The 18,344-nt window shown below is 40.2% G+C and overlaps 1 protein-coding gene and 1 long non-coding RNA gene across 6 annotated transcripts; one reads left to right on the top strand and one right to left on the bottom strand.

Annotated features, from left to right (window-relative positions):
- Positions 1-2,026: 2,026 nt before the first annotated feature.
- On the bottom strand, positions 2,027-4,693 carry LOC121360753. Of its 2 annotated transcripts, none has more exons than XR_005956253.1 (2): positions 3,291-4,693; positions 2,027-2,434 (listed from the first exon to the last, which is right to left on the bottom strand). It is a non-coding gene; the product is annotated as an uncharacterized LOC121360753 (long non-coding RNA). The 2 variants fall into 2 exon arrangements; XR_005956254.1 differs by having other exon boundaries at positions 2,027-2,422.
- A 112-nt stretch (positions 4,694-4,805) lies between these two features.
- LAPTM4A (lysosomal protein transmembrane 4 alpha) lies at positions 4,806-18,106 on the top strand. 4 transcript variants are annotated; one of them, XM_041480823.1, is made up of 8 exons: positions 6,298-6,720; positions 11,564-11,684; positions 13,783-13,859; positions 13,958-14,080; positions 15,246-15,341; positions 16,707-16,805; positions 17,327-17,402; positions 17,942-18,106. In XM_041480823.1, the coding sequence occupies exons 1-7, from the start codon at positions 6,604-6,606 to the stop codon at positions 17,399-17,401; spliced, it is 708 nt and encodes a 235-aa protein (XP_041336757.1). In that variant the 5' UTR covers positions 6,298-6,603; the 3' UTR covers position 17,402; positions 17,942-18,106. The 4 variants fall into 4 exon arrangements, with proteins under 4 accessions (XP_041336758.1, XP_041336757.1, XP_041336756.1 ...); XM_041480824.1 differs by lacking the exon at positions 6,298-6,720 and adding an exon at positions 4,806-4,989 and having other exon boundaries at positions 17,327-18,106; XM_041480822.1 differs by having other exon boundaries at positions 6,504-6,720; positions 17,327-18,106.
- The last annotated feature ends 238 nt before the right edge of the window (positions 18,107-18,344 follow it).

Below are 18,344 nucleotides of genomic sequence, written 5' to 3'. Positions count from 1 at the left end.
TTGATTAACTTGGTAAACAAGAGTAAAATTCAATAATCACAAAACTCATTGTGATACATTACTATTACTTTCTAATCCTTTTTACAAGAAACCACTGATCCTCCAAATTAGGTTGTTTTCCTACAAAATTCATCTTGGAGAAAAAGATGGTAAAATTTGCTAATGCTGACTTCAGGATATCTGATTTTGCTGTATGAGTCACCAACAGAAAAGCTTTCCCCTGACTAATTTATATGAGGGTTTTTTCCTCTCATTGATATGTTAATGCATTGCTTTTACTCTAGTACATTCTTATCTTTTTTTAAGGAAGCAAAAAGTCAATCCATACTTTCAGCCTGGGTATTTTTCACACTTTCTGCACCAGTTCTATAGATTTTTCTAAATTTTGCTAAGGGGATACAGTACTTTATATTGCAGTTTCTATGTAAAGATCTTACTTTCTCTGTGATGTTGAAAAACTTTGGATTTTTTAATCTAAAAATGTTTGTTCAGCATGGAAAATAACCACATCTGAGGAGCTGTTTCTCTTTTTTTTTTTGTTTGTTTGTTTTGTTTTTTCATTTGTTTTGTTTGTTTTTTAGTTTTAGAATGCAGAGTAGCAGACACATGCATAAAGTTATAGGGAAAAAAAATTAAAAATAGCAGTAGCTCAGTAGCTTGTTCCTGCCCTCATACTCAAGTACCTTCCATTTGGGATGGAGGAGCTCCAACATGTCCTGCACTGTACCTTTTATTTCCTGGCAAAGAAGCCAATGGACAAGATGTTCCTAGAACTTGGATTGACCTGTAGTAGTGTTGGTCAGATCAGTTCATCTCACTGCACCTTTGTTTCTCAAACCTATCAGGACAATATTCTCACTATAAAGTGATAGGAACTCTTTATCATAGGATATGAGGTTACATATGATTATCAGTTCAGAGTCTGTAGGTTTCCATACACACAACACAGCAAATGCTGAAGCAGAACAGCACCTTATTCTTTACAATATTGCCATCCTGGCAGTAGTTCAGTGTGTGGTTACAGCATTCAACCACCATCTTCTAGCCAAGGACAGGCATAAGAACAGCACAAAAGAGAAAAACTATGGTATTACAAAAATTAGCAGAAAACAGCCTTAGTGCTGCATTGTTTTGACATCTTGCAAGTGTAGGACTTTAAATTTTTGAACAAGTTGAAGCCTGGTCTCTCATTTACCTGATCCTAGCTGTTTTGCTGTCACCTTATTAAAATCTGATTATCCAAAACTAATTTGTGTTTGGTAAAACATTGTCAGGCTCTCTCAAGACAGAAGTGCAAATCTCCTGTCTAGACATGGGTTTTGAAAGCTCGACTAGTTTGGCTAATGAGGAACACCTCGATATCAAACCCTCCCTACCTGCTGAGAGAGAAGGAGTTAAAATGTCATGCTGGTAAAGGAATCCCAATCATTCTTTTGCAGCTGCTTCTGACTTGCAGATCTGTGTACGGCTTCCTGCTCCTACTGCTGTGGATGCTTTGGTCCTGCATGCCGTGGTCTGCTTGTGAGGAAGTTTTATCCCTAGTACTCGCCGACTCTCAGATTTTGCTCGGCCTGTCATGACTGTAAGCTGAGCCCAGAGTTTTTAATATATTTAGCCTCAGAAATCCTCTTTGAACTAGCAAAAAGGAGAGAATTAAGGCTCAGCAAGAAGGAAGTCTCTTGCCTGAGGTCATCTGGGCTGCCTGTGGCATGAAAGAACTGGAATCTTTCAGAGAGGGTAGGACTAAAATCATTAACCTATTACCTCTTCCCTTAAGTACAAGGAACAATGCAATAATTTTCAAAATACTCTTTAAATCTTTATTTTCCTTTTTTTTTTTTTTGGGGGGGGGGGGGGGGGGGAGAAAGTGGAGAGGTTTTTTTATGCAAATTCAATAGTTCCATATCAGCCTATCCTGCTGTGGAAAGCTTCTTTGTGATGTTAAATGGATTCACATTATTCTTCCCAGTATCTTTGTTGCCGAGTATAACAAGCAGTGTTTGCAGAGTATAACAAGCAGTGAAGCTCAAGGGAATCGCATCAATTTTTATTCCGAGTCTGGCTGACAAAGATATGAACACTTAATTAAGATTTCTTTCATCTGATGAAAATAGCCCAGACAATCTCAGCCTGACAAGCCTGATCTTAGCGACGGCAGCGTCCAGCTGCAAGCTCTTAGTTGGAGCACTTGCCCACACAAATCACTTGAACTGGGAGTGGGATTTAAAGGTTTCCAAGTGGATGTCCAGACTTTGAGGGAGGGGCTCCTACTTTAATTTCTGACTCATTCTAATCCTGTGAACTCCTGCTTCACACAGGTACAGACCAACAGGAAGGAGAATCTCTCAGCTCCGCAGAACAATCTAATCAATTCAGGCATGCATGCAGCAGGAGGAGCTGGATTAGGTTCCCAAAGTGCCATCTGTAAGAAAACCTATTTTTTAAATGACTGGTTACAACAAAATGCACTTTCTTTTTTCTTCTTCTTTTTTTTTTTTTTTTTTTTTTTTTTTTTTGCATGGACATGTGTATATTGATTAAAATTAGTCCCTTCTTGCTACATTAAATCAGAGTGTTGATAATTAGGCATCTGTGCACCGGGCTGAAAACATCAGCAGCACTAAAGAAACAAACAATAGTTTGTAAGAGGATCATCACAGCCATCTTAGCAGCACTTACAACATGTTTATTCAAAAATGAAATATGCCCTAAGGAAAAAAAACACTAACTATGGAACTCTGGGGATTTACAATAAAAAGGTCACTTTTAAAGCCCTTAAGTAAATAATTTCAAACAACTCAGCAACAGCTCACATTAAAAACAGACTAAACAGCTAAAGCAATAAAATGTGTTAATTGTACAATCTGGAATGTATCAAAAGGACAACCACTGTCACCCCCATTACCTTCTCACTGTTCAAAGTGAAAAAACTCAATACTGACATACATCTTGGTGTATATAGGCACAGCAAATATTTATGGTTCTGTGTCTCAGGCTGTGCACTGCCAAGAAGGAAATATTTGCAGCTGCAAGTAGAAGGTTAAAATAAACTGTGTGCATTTCTGCATCAACAGTTCAGGACTCCAGAAATCACAGGGTCAGGGGAAGTTTACAGGTCCTGCCCCATGTGGGAACAGGAGACAGTGTGTCTAAGTGGTGGTGAAACTTAACACATACACAGAAGAAGACAGCACTTGGATTTATACACCTTATTTCTAATTAACGTTTTAAAAAGTGCAGCACACGCAGGTTTCAGTGAAACTAACGAAGCATTTCTATTACCCACTCACCAACAGGGGCTTGAGTAGGGCTCGGAGCCACCAACAAAGTAAAGCACTTCTGTGGACAAAATTTCACCTCTTCTGTTTTCCCTCTGATGGCATATCCTCTTAGCGTATTAGTCTTAATATTATTCTTTAATCCAAGGAATTAACTCAAAAGAACAGCAAAACAGCTCATGTGAATTAAACTTTCTGCAGCGAAATTCAGTGAAAACGGGGATGTTGGCAGTACCTCAAAGCAGACCTCATCAGGCTCTGCCCAGGTGTCATGGTTTGGGAATGGTACTTCCCAGTTCAGGACCCCCACTGGGACTTTCCTAAACCACACACTGCTCTCTCTCACTCCCCCTTCCCCTCATCCTTCCTGATGTGTTAGGATGAGGCTGAGAATTGAAGGCACAATATACTGGAAAAATAGACGAGATAAGAAACCTGCCCCCGCTCCCAGTACACACTACCAGTCGGCTCCCTCCTCCACGTTTTCTCCAGAGGAAGAAACCCCTTTTCCTCCTGCTCCTGGCAATGACAATGAGGTGAGGTGGGACACAATAACCTGCACATCCGAGCCATGCTCCCTCCTGGCACCTGCAAAAATTAACACTGCCCCAGCTGGAATCAGGACATCAGGAGATATTACTTACTCATTACTATAGTAGAATTAAGGGCTGTCCATAATCACAAAATCAATTAGGTTGGAAAAGACCTGTGAGATCATCGAATCCAAACCATGACCTAACACCGTGCCAACCAGACCATAGCACTAAGTGCCATGTCCAGTCTTCAAACACCTTCAGGAATAGTGACTTCTGCTCCAACGTCTAATCATCCCTCCAATGAAGAAATTCCTCCTGATGTCCAGACTAAACCTCCCTGCTGCAGCCTGAGGCCATGTGCTCTAAAGCTGTTACCAGCTGCCTGGGAGAAGGGGCCGACCCCCCCCTGGCTACAACCTCCTTTCAGGGAGTTGTAGAGAGCGGTAAGGCTCTCTCTGAGCTTCCTTTTCTCCAGGCAAAACACCCTCAGCCGTTCCTCATCAGACTTCTGCTCCAGCCGCTTCACCAGCTCTGTTGCCCTTCTGTTGCCATTCTCTAGAACTTCCATGTCCCTCCTGAACTCAGGGGCTCAGAACTGGCCCCAGAAATCGAGCCGCTCCTCACCCGCGCTAAGTACACGGGAACGTCTCTATACACCGCAGCTTTCCCCATAGGTTTTTCCCTGCCTCTCCACCTGCCAAGTTCCGGCTCAAACGCCCGGCGAGCTGCTCCCCGTGCACCAGGCGAGTAGGGCAGGACCTTTCTCCCCCAGACCCGCCTGAGGGCCGGCGGCAGAGGCGGGCAAAGCCCAACATGGCGGAAAAGGCACCACCCCACCTCAGGTGCCGCCGCAGGTGAATGCGGGGCGTCAGTAACAGAGCCGTTGTGATTGGTCAGCGAAGCTGTCAATCATCCGTCACTGCGGCAACACAGGCCCGCCCCGCGACACTCTCTCGGCGGTTGATTGGTCAGTGCGGCGGTGACGCGCGCGCCGGGGGTTCTACGGCCCTCGGTGTCGGGAACTGCTTGGAGAGGGCGGGTGGTGGGTCCGGCGGTTGGAGCTGCGCGCCGCCGCCATGACGTTCAAGCGGAGTCGTGACCGCTTCCACAGCACCCGGTGCTGCGGCTGCTGCCATGTGCGCACCGGCACCATCATCCTGGGCACCTGGTACATGGTGAGAGGCGGGGGCGGCCAGCGGCTGGAGGGGCGGTGGTGGGGGCCGTGCTCAGCGCGCGTGCGCGGCTGTTCGGTGGGGCGGGGGAGCAGCGGCCGCTGTGAGGGAGCGCGCGCGTCCCGCTGCCCTGCCCGGGCGGCCGCTCCCGGTGCCGGGGCGGCCGGGGGAGCTGCACCGGGGGATTGCCTGGGGTCACCCCGGGGCTCGGGCCCCTCTTCTTTCCCGGGCTCTCCTTCGGGCTAAGGAAGTCTTCCTGTCCCTCGGCAGCCTCCCTTGTGTTTGGAAAAAGAAAATGAAGAGAAAGTTCAGAGCGTTTTAATCTGCGTCTCAGAGATTGTGTTACTCTTCTCTTTCTTGGTTTGGAGGGATTGAGACTTTAATACAGTACTGAACTTGTAAGGGAGGAGATTGGGGGAGAGTGGAATTCGGGGTGTATAGTAGAGGAATAAGATGAGGTACCCGTGAATGGTGTGTAACCTCTGAGAGGAAGATGAGTGTCTTAGAATGAGCAAGAGCTTTGTGGCAAGAGAAGTTCCTGGTTATTCCATACTCTGTTCCTGAAACGGTGATTGAAAAGCAGTGGAAACAAATTTGGCTCCCAAAATACTGCCTTTCTTCCGACTTATGAGTACTTTCTCTCCGAGGAAGAGCTGTGGTAGTGTGGATGAAATATTAGAAATAAAGTTCTGAGCTAGGGCGGAGTGGAAATGTGAAAACAGTACCAGCAAGTTAAAGGCCTGGAGTGGAGTCCTAACTTCCCTGGTTCCCTTTAAAGGGGGTCTGAACTGCCCTTTACTGAAGTAATTTCCTCATCTTTCCTTCCCCTTAATCCTCGTGGGCAGTAAAAATGAGAGGATAGTTTACAAAAGTTGCATCATACCTTTTCTTTTCTCCTGAAGCTGTAATCAAAACCTGTGTTCTCCTTTGCCCTTCTCGAGATTGTGAGAAACAAAGAATGCTGAATTTTTGTGTTGATATGAAACAGCCATGCACAGAAACTGCCTTTAGAGGCATGGGGTTTTGATTTTGGGGAGTTATTGTTTATTTTCAACAAGTATGGGAAGATCGTTTATTTTTGTGCCTCTTGGTCCCTCAGTTGGCAAAAAAATGTACAGGCAAACAAAGTTGCTGGAGAGATAGGACTTGAGGAAAAGGCAGGGTAGGGGGTTGGAAATGTAACAAAACTTTAGGGAAGAGGCATTTCTTTCAAAATGAAGTAGGACAAAAGTCTTGGTGCTGATTAAGTTCTATTGCTAGTTCATTTCAAAGGAAAAGGTCCATTGTGGTATTGCGAATCAAACTTTTAGAAACCTGCGAACCAGCCTGTGCCGATGGATGCAGTTCAAGAATATGCTTCTGGTCCCTCAAGTAAAAGCAGGAATCGTGAACAGCAAGGGGGACAGTAATCCTTGTTACAGAACAAAAGCACCTCGCTGCCTTCCGCTGCGATTCCTGTTCGCGGGAGTGTCTGCAAAGCCAGGAACTTGCTGGGGGCGGGGGACAGGGAGATATTTCCGTGGCCACAGACCTGGTAGCACTTCCAGTTTCTACCTCTCCTGCTGTGCTTATGTTTCCTCTAGTTGCCTGGATGCGGCATCTCTTTCTTCTCTCTGAATGGGTGCAGGGGACGGTGGCAGCCGTGGGGCTGCGGCTCCAGGGCGGAGCGCGGCTTTGATCCCGGGTAACCGCAGCCACTCGCTCTGCCACAGGGAAAAGTGGGCTCAGTTCAAGGTAGCGGGGGGCATGCAAAGTGCTTTAGAGGTGCGAGTTTTTATATTAAAAAAAAAACAAACCTGTATCAAACACTTTTAAGCCGTGTTATAAAAATATAAAATATTTATATCCAGTTCTCAGCTGTCACCTGGGTAAGGGTGATAACTTTAAAATCTGGCAACAGCTGTCTGTTGAGCTGAAAAAGGTTATAACATGAAGCTTTAGGTGGTCTTCCCTAATGCTTTAATCTCAGAATTCAACTATAAATTATACTTCTTTTGAAGGTAAAATATGGTTTTGACAGTGAAAGTTAAATTTAATTGCCTTCTGCCAAGCTTTAAAAAATTGACCAGAGCATGCCAGTTTTTTTAGACATGTTAATTAATGCACCATTTAAGTATATCCCTAACTTAGTGTTTCAGTTCTTATGAGAAGTATTTCTAAATCAATTAACTAATCTCTGCTTTTAAGTTACAGTGGGACAAATAGTAGTAACTTTATGTGTAGGGTGGTGGTTTGTGGGTTTGGTGGGGCTTTTTGTTTGTATTTTGTGTGTTTTGGTTTTGTTGGGGTTTTTTGAAGGATGTAGCTTTTTGGAGGGAGAGAATGTTAAGTTCAAGAATAGTTTTATGTTACTGAAAATCTTGCTATTTACTATAGAAACTGTGTTCTCGTGCAGTGCAGTCCTGAAGGAATTTGCTATCAAACTTAAAATGGAGTCTCACAGCAATCTACTCCAGATGTTTTAGTAAGATAAGACTTCTGTCTACTTAATACATGTGTTATTCTTACATAACCATTTCTTTAGGCATTTTCCTATTCCTTGCTTATTTGTGTACTTTTAAATAATGCATGTAATTAACTTTGCTCCTCACTAGAACAGTTTTGTCACTGTCCTTGCTGTGTGCTTCTGCAAGTCCAGAGAGAACCAGGTCTACCTTCTAAAATGTCTGCTGCTGATGCTGTGTGAACAGAGTGTCTCTCAAGCACGGTTTTGTCTGTGTGCTGCTGCTGTTTGTGCTCAGTAAATAAAAGTGTATTTACCAAAAGACAACTTAAGAACATTTCTGGCAGAATTGTACTTGAGTTCCAGGTCTGATAAAGCTTCGTTAGCTCTGCAACACCCACTGCTGTTCTGTGTTGGAAGGAAAAAGAAACCTCCTCTTCCTCCCTCCATAATTGCAGTCGTGTTGCTTTGAAGTTTGTTTCTTCCTGTAAACTTTCATATTGGGCACTGCACTTTCCAGAAACCGGAAGCTCGAACACTGCACTGGCAAGAATGGGATCAGAGTTCAGTAAACAGCATAAATGCCAATAGTATTGTTTTGGAGGGAGGGGCTGCTGCGTTCTGGCAGCAAATTTCAGGGCTGCAGTCAGTGATGCAAATGCTGCTGGTTAGCAGGAGCATGAGGGGGATCTCTGGAATTGTGTGTTCACTGAACCAGATTGAGACTAGTTACACTGGCTCATGTCTGTCACTCTAATACTGGTAGGGCTAGAGGCTCTGAAGTACCCTATTTAAAATTAGTCTTCTTCAGTTTTTACTGTTCCAATATATTAATAAACCAAACCAAACCAGAATCTCCTTTTTGTTTGTTTGGGGTTTTTTTTCTTTTTTTTTTTTTTTTTTTTTTTTTTTTTTTTTTTTTTTTCTTTTCCCACTTTGGAAACATGTCTAGGGAAAAAGTACTGGAAAAGTGAAAGGAAAATGAGTGTAGTAGTGCAAGGCAATTTCCCTCTTTCCCCTCCTAAAAGGATATAAGCAAATTATAAGTAGGAATTCTTGGTTTTGCCCAAGTCACTCTGAGTGCTTGGGGAAAACTGGACTTCATGTTTGGGCCTCCAGAGAGCTGAAGCACTTACATGATGAGGAATAAAGTGTACACTGTGGAGATAAAACTCACTGATTAAAAAGCTAATGCTTCTTAAGAGTTCCACAGTCTTTTGAGTTTTAGTCATATGGGGAGCTAATATTTCTCTTACCAGGGTGTAACAAATTATAACTTTCTACCTGAGAATTCGAAATTTCAGCTCTTTGAATTTTGATACAAGCTACACCAAACTATTAAACTTAGCTATCCCAGACATGAAAATGTAAAATACACTCCTTAAACTATTACAAAACTAAATTAAGGTTATTCTCATCTTAATGGGATTATTTTTATAAGGACTTTAACGTGCATTTTGCAAATGTTTTTATTACTATTTTTTATTTTCTATCAAAAAAGACCAGAATGAGGCTGCTGAGATTTCTGAGGTGTTACTTTAGGGTGCTGCAGTATCCACTGAGTGCTGTCTTGTCAGGTTTGGAGGTTTTTTGAGTTTGTTTTGTATTGTTTTGTTTTTTTTGAGGAGAAGATGGTGGTGGGTTTAATCCTCATATTACACTGAAGCATACATGAGTTATGTTTTTTCTGACCTCTGTGTGTAGATATTTGTGAACATACATTTGGTTTGCAGTGAGTATATACTTAAAAGCTCTAACAATGTGGCCCAAACTATATTCTTGCTGCCTGTTACACTGATTATTTTGAAACTAACCTTGTGGTCTTGCTGTTATCAAGCTTCTGGGGAAGAATGGAAGTAGTTAAAACAGAGGCTCTGGCTCTGTAGGTCTTAATCACGTTTAACATATGAATTTCAGTTAATTGCTCAGTGTTGTGATAGATTTGTAAACAGTAGTAATGGAGTGCTGGAAACCCTGAGGTGTGAATTGGCCAAGGTTTTGGGTTATTGTTTGTTTTTTAGATTTGTTTTGGTTTGTTACTATTTTTATTTGGTCTCATTGATTCTAATAGATTGGATTTTGAATGACTCTTATTTTCTGTTTTACTCGCATACCATTTCAGGTTGAGAAAGTAAATCTTTAATACTTGGAACTACACTCAGTAACTAGTGAAATTACTAAAGACTTGGGTACACTGAATTAGGATCACAGATAAGATGAAAATAAAAAAGAAAGTGACAGATGGAGAATTACAGTCTCAAAATTCTAGTTCTCCAGTACTTCTATAGCAATTCAGGTGCTGCTTACTCATTATCCTGAAGCAGATAGCCTATCATGGCAGTCAAACTCATGACTATGTATAAACAATAAATGATTTAGTTGTAATTGAACATGTACTTTTGTGCTTTATAAAGTAGAGTTCAATGTTTCAGCTGCCAGAGACCTGAACCTTGACCTAGGCTTTTTGAAACGGGTACAGTGCCAAAAGGTATTTTCCAATATAGAGAGGAGGAAATAGAAGGGTTGAAAATGCAGAGAGCATTGAGAGCAGAAGGCCAGAGTACAGAAGGATGAAGCAGGTGGGAGATGAAAGTGTTCCATATTTTTGATGAATGGTGAAGCAGAATAAGATCTGAAAATGACACAGGTGAGCAACTTGACAGTTTGCCCTTTAAGAAGTATCCTGTGAGTGAAAATAAGTGCATTTTGAGGCTAAAAATATTGATGGTTAAACAGAATTCTTCACTGCTAGCTGTTTTGGCTAGTATGTTTTATATAAAATGCTTGGTAGAAATACAAGGGGCTCAAAATAGCTGGAAATTCTAGTAAGTTTGTGTAATACATATGAGATGATTGCATTTCTACAAAGTGAAATGCTCTACCAACTTTAATTCCACGAAAGGGTTCTTTTAGCACAAAGTGCTTGCAAGCTTATCACCATTTATCTGTAAACCCTGGGGGAACAAGAAGAAAAAACTAATAAAAACAGTGAGGGGAAAAAAGTTATAGGAACTGTGAGTCCCAAAATTTTTAAAATATTCAGAGTTTTTTTTCCTTCCTGAAATCTTCAGTAATGGTACATAGACTTGTCACCATCATTGACTTCTGGAACCATGCCCATAGAAGAAGAAATACCTGGCAAATATTCAAATATTCTTAAGTTGTGAGAAACTGCAAACCAGTTTTTTTTTTTTTTTCTTTTGAGACTAATTGGAAGGGATCGTGCTGCTGGTGTGACAGTACTGAATACTGATTGGAAAATGTCTGCAGCTCTGAGAGACCATCATGAGGTTTTTTTTGTGTTATGCAACCTTTGGCATTTGTCTCCAGATACTAGTAACAAAAACTATGTTCCTGTAAACCTTGAATACGTTATAAATGCTGTCAAGGCAATTTTACAGAGGCTTAAGCTACTTCTGATTCTTTGAGCTCTTACTGAGGACATTTTCTGGTGTGTACCAAAATGGGGCAACAGAAGGAGTCTTAAGTAGCAGCATGAGGGAGGAGAGAGACTGGTGAGCACACGGCCACATTGTGGGGGTTCATCTTCCTGTGAAACTTTTTAACTTCCCCTGTGGTTGTGTAGACCTTTCTGATAAGTACCGGTGACGTTTTAATAAGTGATCTGGGAAGCAGAGGAAGATTTTCACTCTAGCTTATTAAAGCTGATATGTGGCAGAAACCCAGTAATTTATTTGTATGTTAAATTAATTCAATTTGTTGTAGAAAGCAGAAATTCTTTGAAAATATTCCTTATTCTGTACCTTTATCTTCCTGACCTTTTTTAATGGTTTCCAGTGTTTCAGTTCACAAATCTGTACATTCATCAAGCCAGCATCAACTTAATTGTGTTATTTGAATCCCTAGCAATCTTTCCATCACCTCAATTTGCAAAGTTATTCATTGGTGATTCATTGAACCTAGCAAGTGCTCCACACTCTTTGGGTTGTTTTAATAGTCGTTTAACTAAATCAGCTTGAAATTTAACTGTAAATTGACCTTTTTTTTTTCCTTCCACATACAGGCAGAAGGAAGAGTTTATTTTTAACTGAAATAAAGGATTATTAGTGTTCATTAAAATCATCTTAGCTGTTGCAAAGTAATTAACCTTGAGGTAACTGTGATCTCTCTCAGGTGGTGAACTTGCTGATGGGCATCTTGTTGACAGTAGAAGTGACTCATCCAAATATGGTGCCAACTGTTGATATCCAGTATGAAGTCATTGGAAATTACTATGCTTCCGATAGAATGGCTGGTAGGTCTAGAACTCTGCTGGCTGATGGGATTATAAAGTATACAATACCATGGATTTGTCTTACATTAGGTTGTAATATATGCATACCACTTTTAATAAATATGGTTATCTTGTTTTCTGAATTTCACTTCAATTATTCTGGAATTGAATTCTTCTACAAGAATAAAAAGAAAGCTTTATGGACTATTATTTTAACTTCATTTTATACCCAAGCATCTTAATGCTTGGTATAAGATGAGATTTCTTGGCCTTCTGATGCTTTGAGTGTTGAAGTATGTGTGGGACATCTCTGATTCACTTTCTCCATAAACATTAATTAACTTTGCTGTCTCGGTAAAACAAGCAGCAGAAAACAAGTTTAAAGACTTTTCTTCAGAATTTTTGTTCATCTTCATAGATCAGGAAAGAACCTTAGAGCTCCTGCATATGAATTTATTAAGAAGAAAACCATGATATCTTTCGAAGATGAGAGAAACATTTGGGATGCCAAGTACTTGAGTGAAACCAAAATGTTTCTCCAAGTTTCACCTGCAGAATAAATGAAAGAGAAAGCACCATGAGCAGAATTATGCCTGTTTTTCACTCTGTTACTGAGTGTATGATGTATACAGCTGTAACTGGTGTCGAGCTTTTAAATATTCTGTCTGTAAACTTGTGCATATGCTTTGCTTCTCTTGGTTTTAAATGTGCAGAAATGTGTAGTGTGGCGCTTCTAATCTACCTCAGTGTGTTGTATTACATAAAAATTCAGGGAGGGTTAGATTCAGCAAAGTTAAATAGTGCAGCACAAAACTGGGTTTTGAGCATTTTGGATTAATTGTCCATGACCTGTATCTGTCAATTCTGACATGTGACTGTAACTCACATTTACTACTAATGAAATAAGAGTGGGAGTAAGGACCAAATTCTTCATGAGGCTAAGATACTAAGTAAAATCACAGCAGATGTCTGTAGAATGTTATATGATCTGTAAAGGCTGTTGGTGTACTTGGTAGCCTTAAGCTTATATGAGTGAAAGATGCTTCTGAAGCTGAAGGTGCTTTCTTCACTCTTTAGTATAAAATCTATCACATGCTTTTGACTCCTTATATTGGGAGTCAATATTATATATTATATTAAATTTTGATTCCTTATATTGGGATCTGGGTAGAGGGTTTTGTGTGCGTGAAAAAAAACATTACAGGTATTATTGTACTACTGTATATTGTGAGTAATAACTCCTCAGAAGACAGCCACACTTGCTGGTGATTGCTGAGACATGTCTGATCAACGCAGTGCATTTCAGATATGTGGGGGCTCTTCCTTGATGCCATCTGTGTATGTAGATATTAATTGCAGAATAGAAAGGGTTCTCAGATAATCTTTTTCAAGCAGGAGAACCACAAAATGTTGGCTTCAATATTGCTAAAACACATTTATTTACCATGTCTATAGACTCTCAAGCTGCTTTCTTTGTGTTCAAAAAAGAACAAGTATAATCTAACTTGTGGAAAGCAGCTGTGCTTCTGTAATCAGTAACTGTGATGCACAGGGAGAATCTTTATCATGCAGCTTCCATGAGTGTCCTGGATTTTGCTACAAATTGGTTTCTGTTCAACTGCCTTTTGTTGTAAATAGTGGGATACCTTCCACACAGTGATTTCCTGTTTTCCTTAGTGTTACTGAAGGAGCAGTGCAGCTCCCACTGCCAATGACCAAATTACATAACCAAACCATTTTCAAGTGTAAAGGTTGATAGTGTGTTAGCTTCACTTACGATTGTGTCGTTGTAAAGTTAATCACTCACATACTTTCAGCACTGACACATACTGCAAATCAGCATCATTATGGTGCATTACTGTCAAACTGTGTCAAGCTTCTAATTGGTGTTCCTGGGCTTTAGTCAGGCTTTTGATTAAGGCAGAGGGATTTTTCCAAGTAGTTGTAGGTTTTCTTGAACCAGATCTTTTTTTGTTAGGAAGGATCTGAATTGCTCTATTCTGCTGCTGGTAGTTGGCACGGATGAGTCAATTGAGAATAGATCATAGTAATGGACAAAGCTCTGGGAAATGACTGATTCTTATTGGGTTTTTTGTTTTTGTTTTTTTTTTTAATACAGAAAATGCCTGTGTTCTGTTTGCTATCTCCCTTCTCATGTTCACAATCAGTGCAATGATGGTGTATGGTGCCATTGCTGTAAGTATATTTATAATTCATGGTTTGAGAGTTGCTGCTTGATTTTTTTTAAAAACAAAATAATTTACAGGCTGCTCCTTTTTTTTTCTATTTCTTAGCATCGTGTAGGCTGGCTGATCCCATTTTTCTGTTACCAACTCTTTGACTTTGTGCTCAGTTGTCTGGTTGCCATCAGCTCTCTAACCTACTTGCCCAGAATCAAGGATTACCTGGATCAGTTGGTAAGTATTCAGCTCAAGTTGATAGTTTACATTTTAAATTAAAGTTTGTTTTAATTGGATGAGTGAGTGAGTGAGCTACACTTCCCTTTGCATAAGAAATTCAGCCTGCAGCAGCCATAGGTGGTTATTATGGGTATGGTAGCTTGTCAGAGGTGGAAGAGTTAAAGTTGTCATGGCTCCCTAAAAGGAAAGTCAGGGAGAGTAAGGAAAGAATTGTGATGGGAACTACTGGTTTAAACTGTGTTGGCTACATTTGGACTTGGAAGTGTGTTCTTTAACACACTTAACTGTGCCTTTTAAACAGTGGGGCTCAGTGGCAAATTTGCTACTGCAGATTAAAAATGTGTTGATCCTTAATTGGTAGAGAACAGGAAGAGAAGTATAGGTAAGGACTGTAGAAGTGTAGGTAAGGATTCCCACAGCATTACACATGGAATCTGAGCTTTCCTTTTTACATTCTATGTGTGTCTCTTCTCAAGATGCAACAACACTTTCTAAGGAAACTGCAGTGGAGTTCTCACTAACACTGCTTGTGTTTTAACTGCAAGAAGAGTCAATGCATAGCATGTACTGTCTGCAGGGACCATGAGCTCTGGCTGGCTGATGTTGTGATTTGTTCAAGTAGATGTTTAAAAGCAAGTTCTCTTTAAAACAGATAAAATTTTAGATTGGTGTTTGAGAGAGGCTTTGTTGCTGTGGTCAGGGAAAGAAAAGAGACAGGTTTACAGAATTTCTGTTTTGGCTCCCCCACGTTTGAGGGTGACATCTTACACTGCACACCAGTGTGTTCAAGTTGGACTGACAGGATGTAATTAACAGAAGTCATTAAAGAGCTGTAGAGGACCATGAGTACAAACACTGTCCTACAGCTGTAAAGAAGAATCTGTGTTGACATGAGAGCGGTGAAGTGACTAGGGACACAGACTGTACTGTAGTGATCTGTTCTTGTGGTACAGAGAGAGGATAAATACTGTGCTTTGTGGGAGGATAAAGAAGAAACTTGTTAGAAATGGAACTTTTTGTTTCAGGGGAGTAGTTTACAGAAGGGTTTGTTTCATTTGGTGTGAAGTTTGGATGTTTTTCTATCATATTTGATTGTGCAGTGTTCATTCTTATCTCTTCCCTTTCTCTCCTTCCCCCCCCCCCCGCTTTTTTTTTTCACTAGCCGGATTTTCCTTACAAAGAGGATCTCCTTTCTTTGGACTCCAGCTGTCTCTTGTTTATTGTTCTGGTGTTCTTTGTATTATTTATCATTTTAAAGGTAAGTTAAAACTTAATCATGTGTCTGTTGCAAGAGTTAATAAATATTGAGACGGTGTCAATCTGAGTTAATTCTCAATGCTGAATTCAGAACCCAGCTGCCTTCTTAATGCTGAGGTGAGAACTTCTTTGAGAACAATTGTTGGGATGTTCAGTTCCAGTATGACTTAAGTCTAATATGTTGTATACTGGTGTCTTCAGCTAACTTTGTGTGGGTGGGGTGTGCTTATGCAGCTCTGCTCTTCCTGAGTAGGAAGGAGGAATGCAAAAAGACTTTTTGTCTACCTGGAGATAATTTTAATAGTTGTAATTAAGCTTGTAGTGAAATAGTATTGAGTTAATGCTTACAAGTTTCTAAGCAAAATGTTTAAAATCTCTCACTGTGCCTAACAAACCAGAATGCAAGTTTTGGAAGCAAGATGATGGAATGAGGAAATGTATAAATTAATTCTAGACCTGGATCTTTCTCCCTTCTGAAGGGTGATAGTACCAGTTTCTTTCTGAAGATCTAAATTATGAGGCATTCATTTGGATTATAAAAACTCTTGTGTAAGCAAAGCATATTAGAGAAATTAATTTATAATATACATTGGCCATGATACTGTTCCTTTATTGCATTCAGGTTGCATTTAAGAAAAAATGAAATAATAATAATTTTACTGATTTTCTATACTTTTTCCAAGAGGTATGTGTAACTGGGGGGAGTGAAAGCCTAATACAATAGATAGCACTTGTGTATTGATTGGGAAATTTGGTACCTTTTGTACAACAGTGCTAACTTGTCAGTGGGAGATTTGGAGAGGTTAATGTTACACAAATTAGTAATAAAAAACCTTAATCCTCATCATATCATGCTAATGTTTCTTTCTGCAGCAGTCAGTATTGACTCGGAGGTCAGGGTTCACTGCTCGACCCTCTCCCTGCTGCCTCAGTTGTGTGTGTGAGCTCTCTCCTTAACACTGGCAGTTAGCTGGAGAAATACAGCTAACAGGGAGATGAGTGGGATTGTACTGTTGGCCTCTCCTCCTCCTCCTGGCAGGTTTGGACTGGGATCCACACAAGCATAAGCTAGTTGGTGATTAATTTGATTAGCTCTGTGAGGCAGACAGAGATTAGTTGAATGGATCTGTGAATTCTTTTGCTAAAACCTGTGTGGTGCATCCTCTGTGAGTCACTGTGACAGCAAAGCTAAATGGAGAGCAACACAGGTATGTGGCCAGGTCTGTGAAATAGCAACCATTCCTCAGATATGTGTTGTCTAAGTTGATTTATGCTCCTTTTTATTACAGGAATGTCATCCAACATCTAATTTCTGAATCAGCCAATGCTTATGAGATGTTTAAAAGAAAAATCTCTCTTCTTTCAGGCATATCTAATTAACTGTGTATGGAACTGCTATAAATACATCATCAGCAGAAGTTTGCCAGAGATTGCTGTGTACCCTGCTTTTGAAGCTCCTCCACAGGTAAAATCTTGTTTTGAGATAAAAGGAAGCAGTGTCATTAATTTTGAAGTAGAAAATCACTACATCCATGTATGTTTCCAAGCCTTGTCCAGCTTTCTAAAGAAAGACTGGAAAGATAAAACATTTTAAAGCAGCTAATTTTGTGGTAGGTTATTTCTTAGCTAAATTCTGAGTGTCTAAAAGGAGGGTCTTTAGAGAGAAGTCTTTGAATGTTTTTCTTGTGGTAGAGGGAAGCTTTGATTGCACCAGTCCAAACCTTCCTTGCTGCTTTACAAAGTCAAGATGCAGTGGGGTGTGGATGAAGGACTGAGGGTTAGACTCAGCAGAGCAGCAAACTGCTCCTGCAACTTCTTTCACTTCTTTATTTGCTTACTAGGAACAGCAGTAAATTCTTAAAATAACTTTGCCTGCAACAGAGAATTAAGTTGCTGATGGGCCATGTATGCTTTTGTTCTCTTTTTTATTTTTTTTTCCCATTTGAAATCTCTTGCATTAATCACTTCAAAATGTCTTCTCCTTAGTATGTTCTGCCAACCTATGAAATGGCAGTGAAGATGCCTGAGAAGGAACCTCCACCTCCCTACATACCTGCCTGAAGTAATTTTTATGTTCATTAACATCTGTACCAGCTTCCTGGGGGTTTTGTCTTTTAATCTTGCAAAACTGCTTAAGTAATAGAAATATTCAGGGCTTTAGGAGCAAACTGTTCTGTTTAAAATATGTTTGATATAAACTTACTAAGCAACACACATCTGAGAATGATTTCATTTGCTTTAATTTTTGTTCTCCCTAATGCTCTTAAACATTTTATTGCCTTAGGGCCTTACACCTGCAAGAACTTATGCATGTGACTAACTTGTGGCTTTTAATAATACCAATTGAGCCACTCTGATTGAAGTTAGCTGTGATTATAAGTGTCTGCAGGATTATGCCCTTAATTTATATTAATTTTTTGTATAGTAGTTCATAAAGACAATCTGATCGTGCAGCAAAATGACAGTTTGCCTTTATCCATTTTTTTGGAAGGGGAAGGGTTTGAATGTGGTATATGTGACTTTTTTACTTTGCACTTTTCTCATATGTTATCTTACCTTTTATTGTGGTTTTTTTTTTGGTTATCCTATGTCTTGAAACAGTATTTTTGAGGAACCAAGTGAGGGTGGCACAGGAGTTCTATTACAGCGAGCTGGGAATGCAAGAAAAATAAATAGCAATGTGGAAGATGGTTGCATGCTTCTAATCTTCTATGTATTTTCCTCTTTGTGATAAATGATACTTAAATAAATCTTTTACAAAATGTTTACCAGTAGTGTTGGTTGATCTTTTTGGTGGCTTTTTTGTTTAAGTGCTTCAGTGTGCTGCAGACAGTCCAGCATACTTAGTTGCAGGTTTAGTGGTTCATCCGTGCTTCAGCAGAAATCCTCGTTTGGCTGGAGAGCGTGGATTCTCTCTAACACACAGGCCTGTGTTAAAGCCTTTGCAGTTCCAAAGTACTTGGGTGACTTCCACTTGTCTGATTGGTACCTACCCATGAGCTGG

Source organism: Pyrgilauda ruficollis, unplaced genomic scaffold, assembly GCF_017590135.1.
Source record: "Pyrgilauda ruficollis isolate IOZ18807 unplaced genomic scaffold, ASM1759013v1 scaffold54, whole genome shotgun sequence".
Taxonomy (NCBI): domain Eukaryota; kingdom Metazoa; phylum Chordata; class Aves; order Passeriformes; family Passeridae; genus Pyrgilauda; species Pyrgilauda ruficollis.
This window is presented reverse-complemented; position numbering and strand designations above follow the sequence as displayed.

Coding starts and splice junctions, on each gene's coding strand:
- LAPTM4A (XM_041480823.1), top strand. CDS start 6,604: ATGGGTGCAGGGGACGGTGGCAGCCGTGGGGCTGCGGCTCCAGGGCGG. Junction 6,721..11,563: donor AAAAGTGGGCTCAGTTCAAG/GTAGCGGGGGGC, acceptor GATCTCTCTCAG/GTGGTGAACTTGCTGATGGG. Junction 16,806..17,326: donor CTTTTGAAGCTCCTCCACAG/GTAAAATCTTGT, acceptor TCTTCTCCTTAG/TATGTTCTGCCAACCTATGA.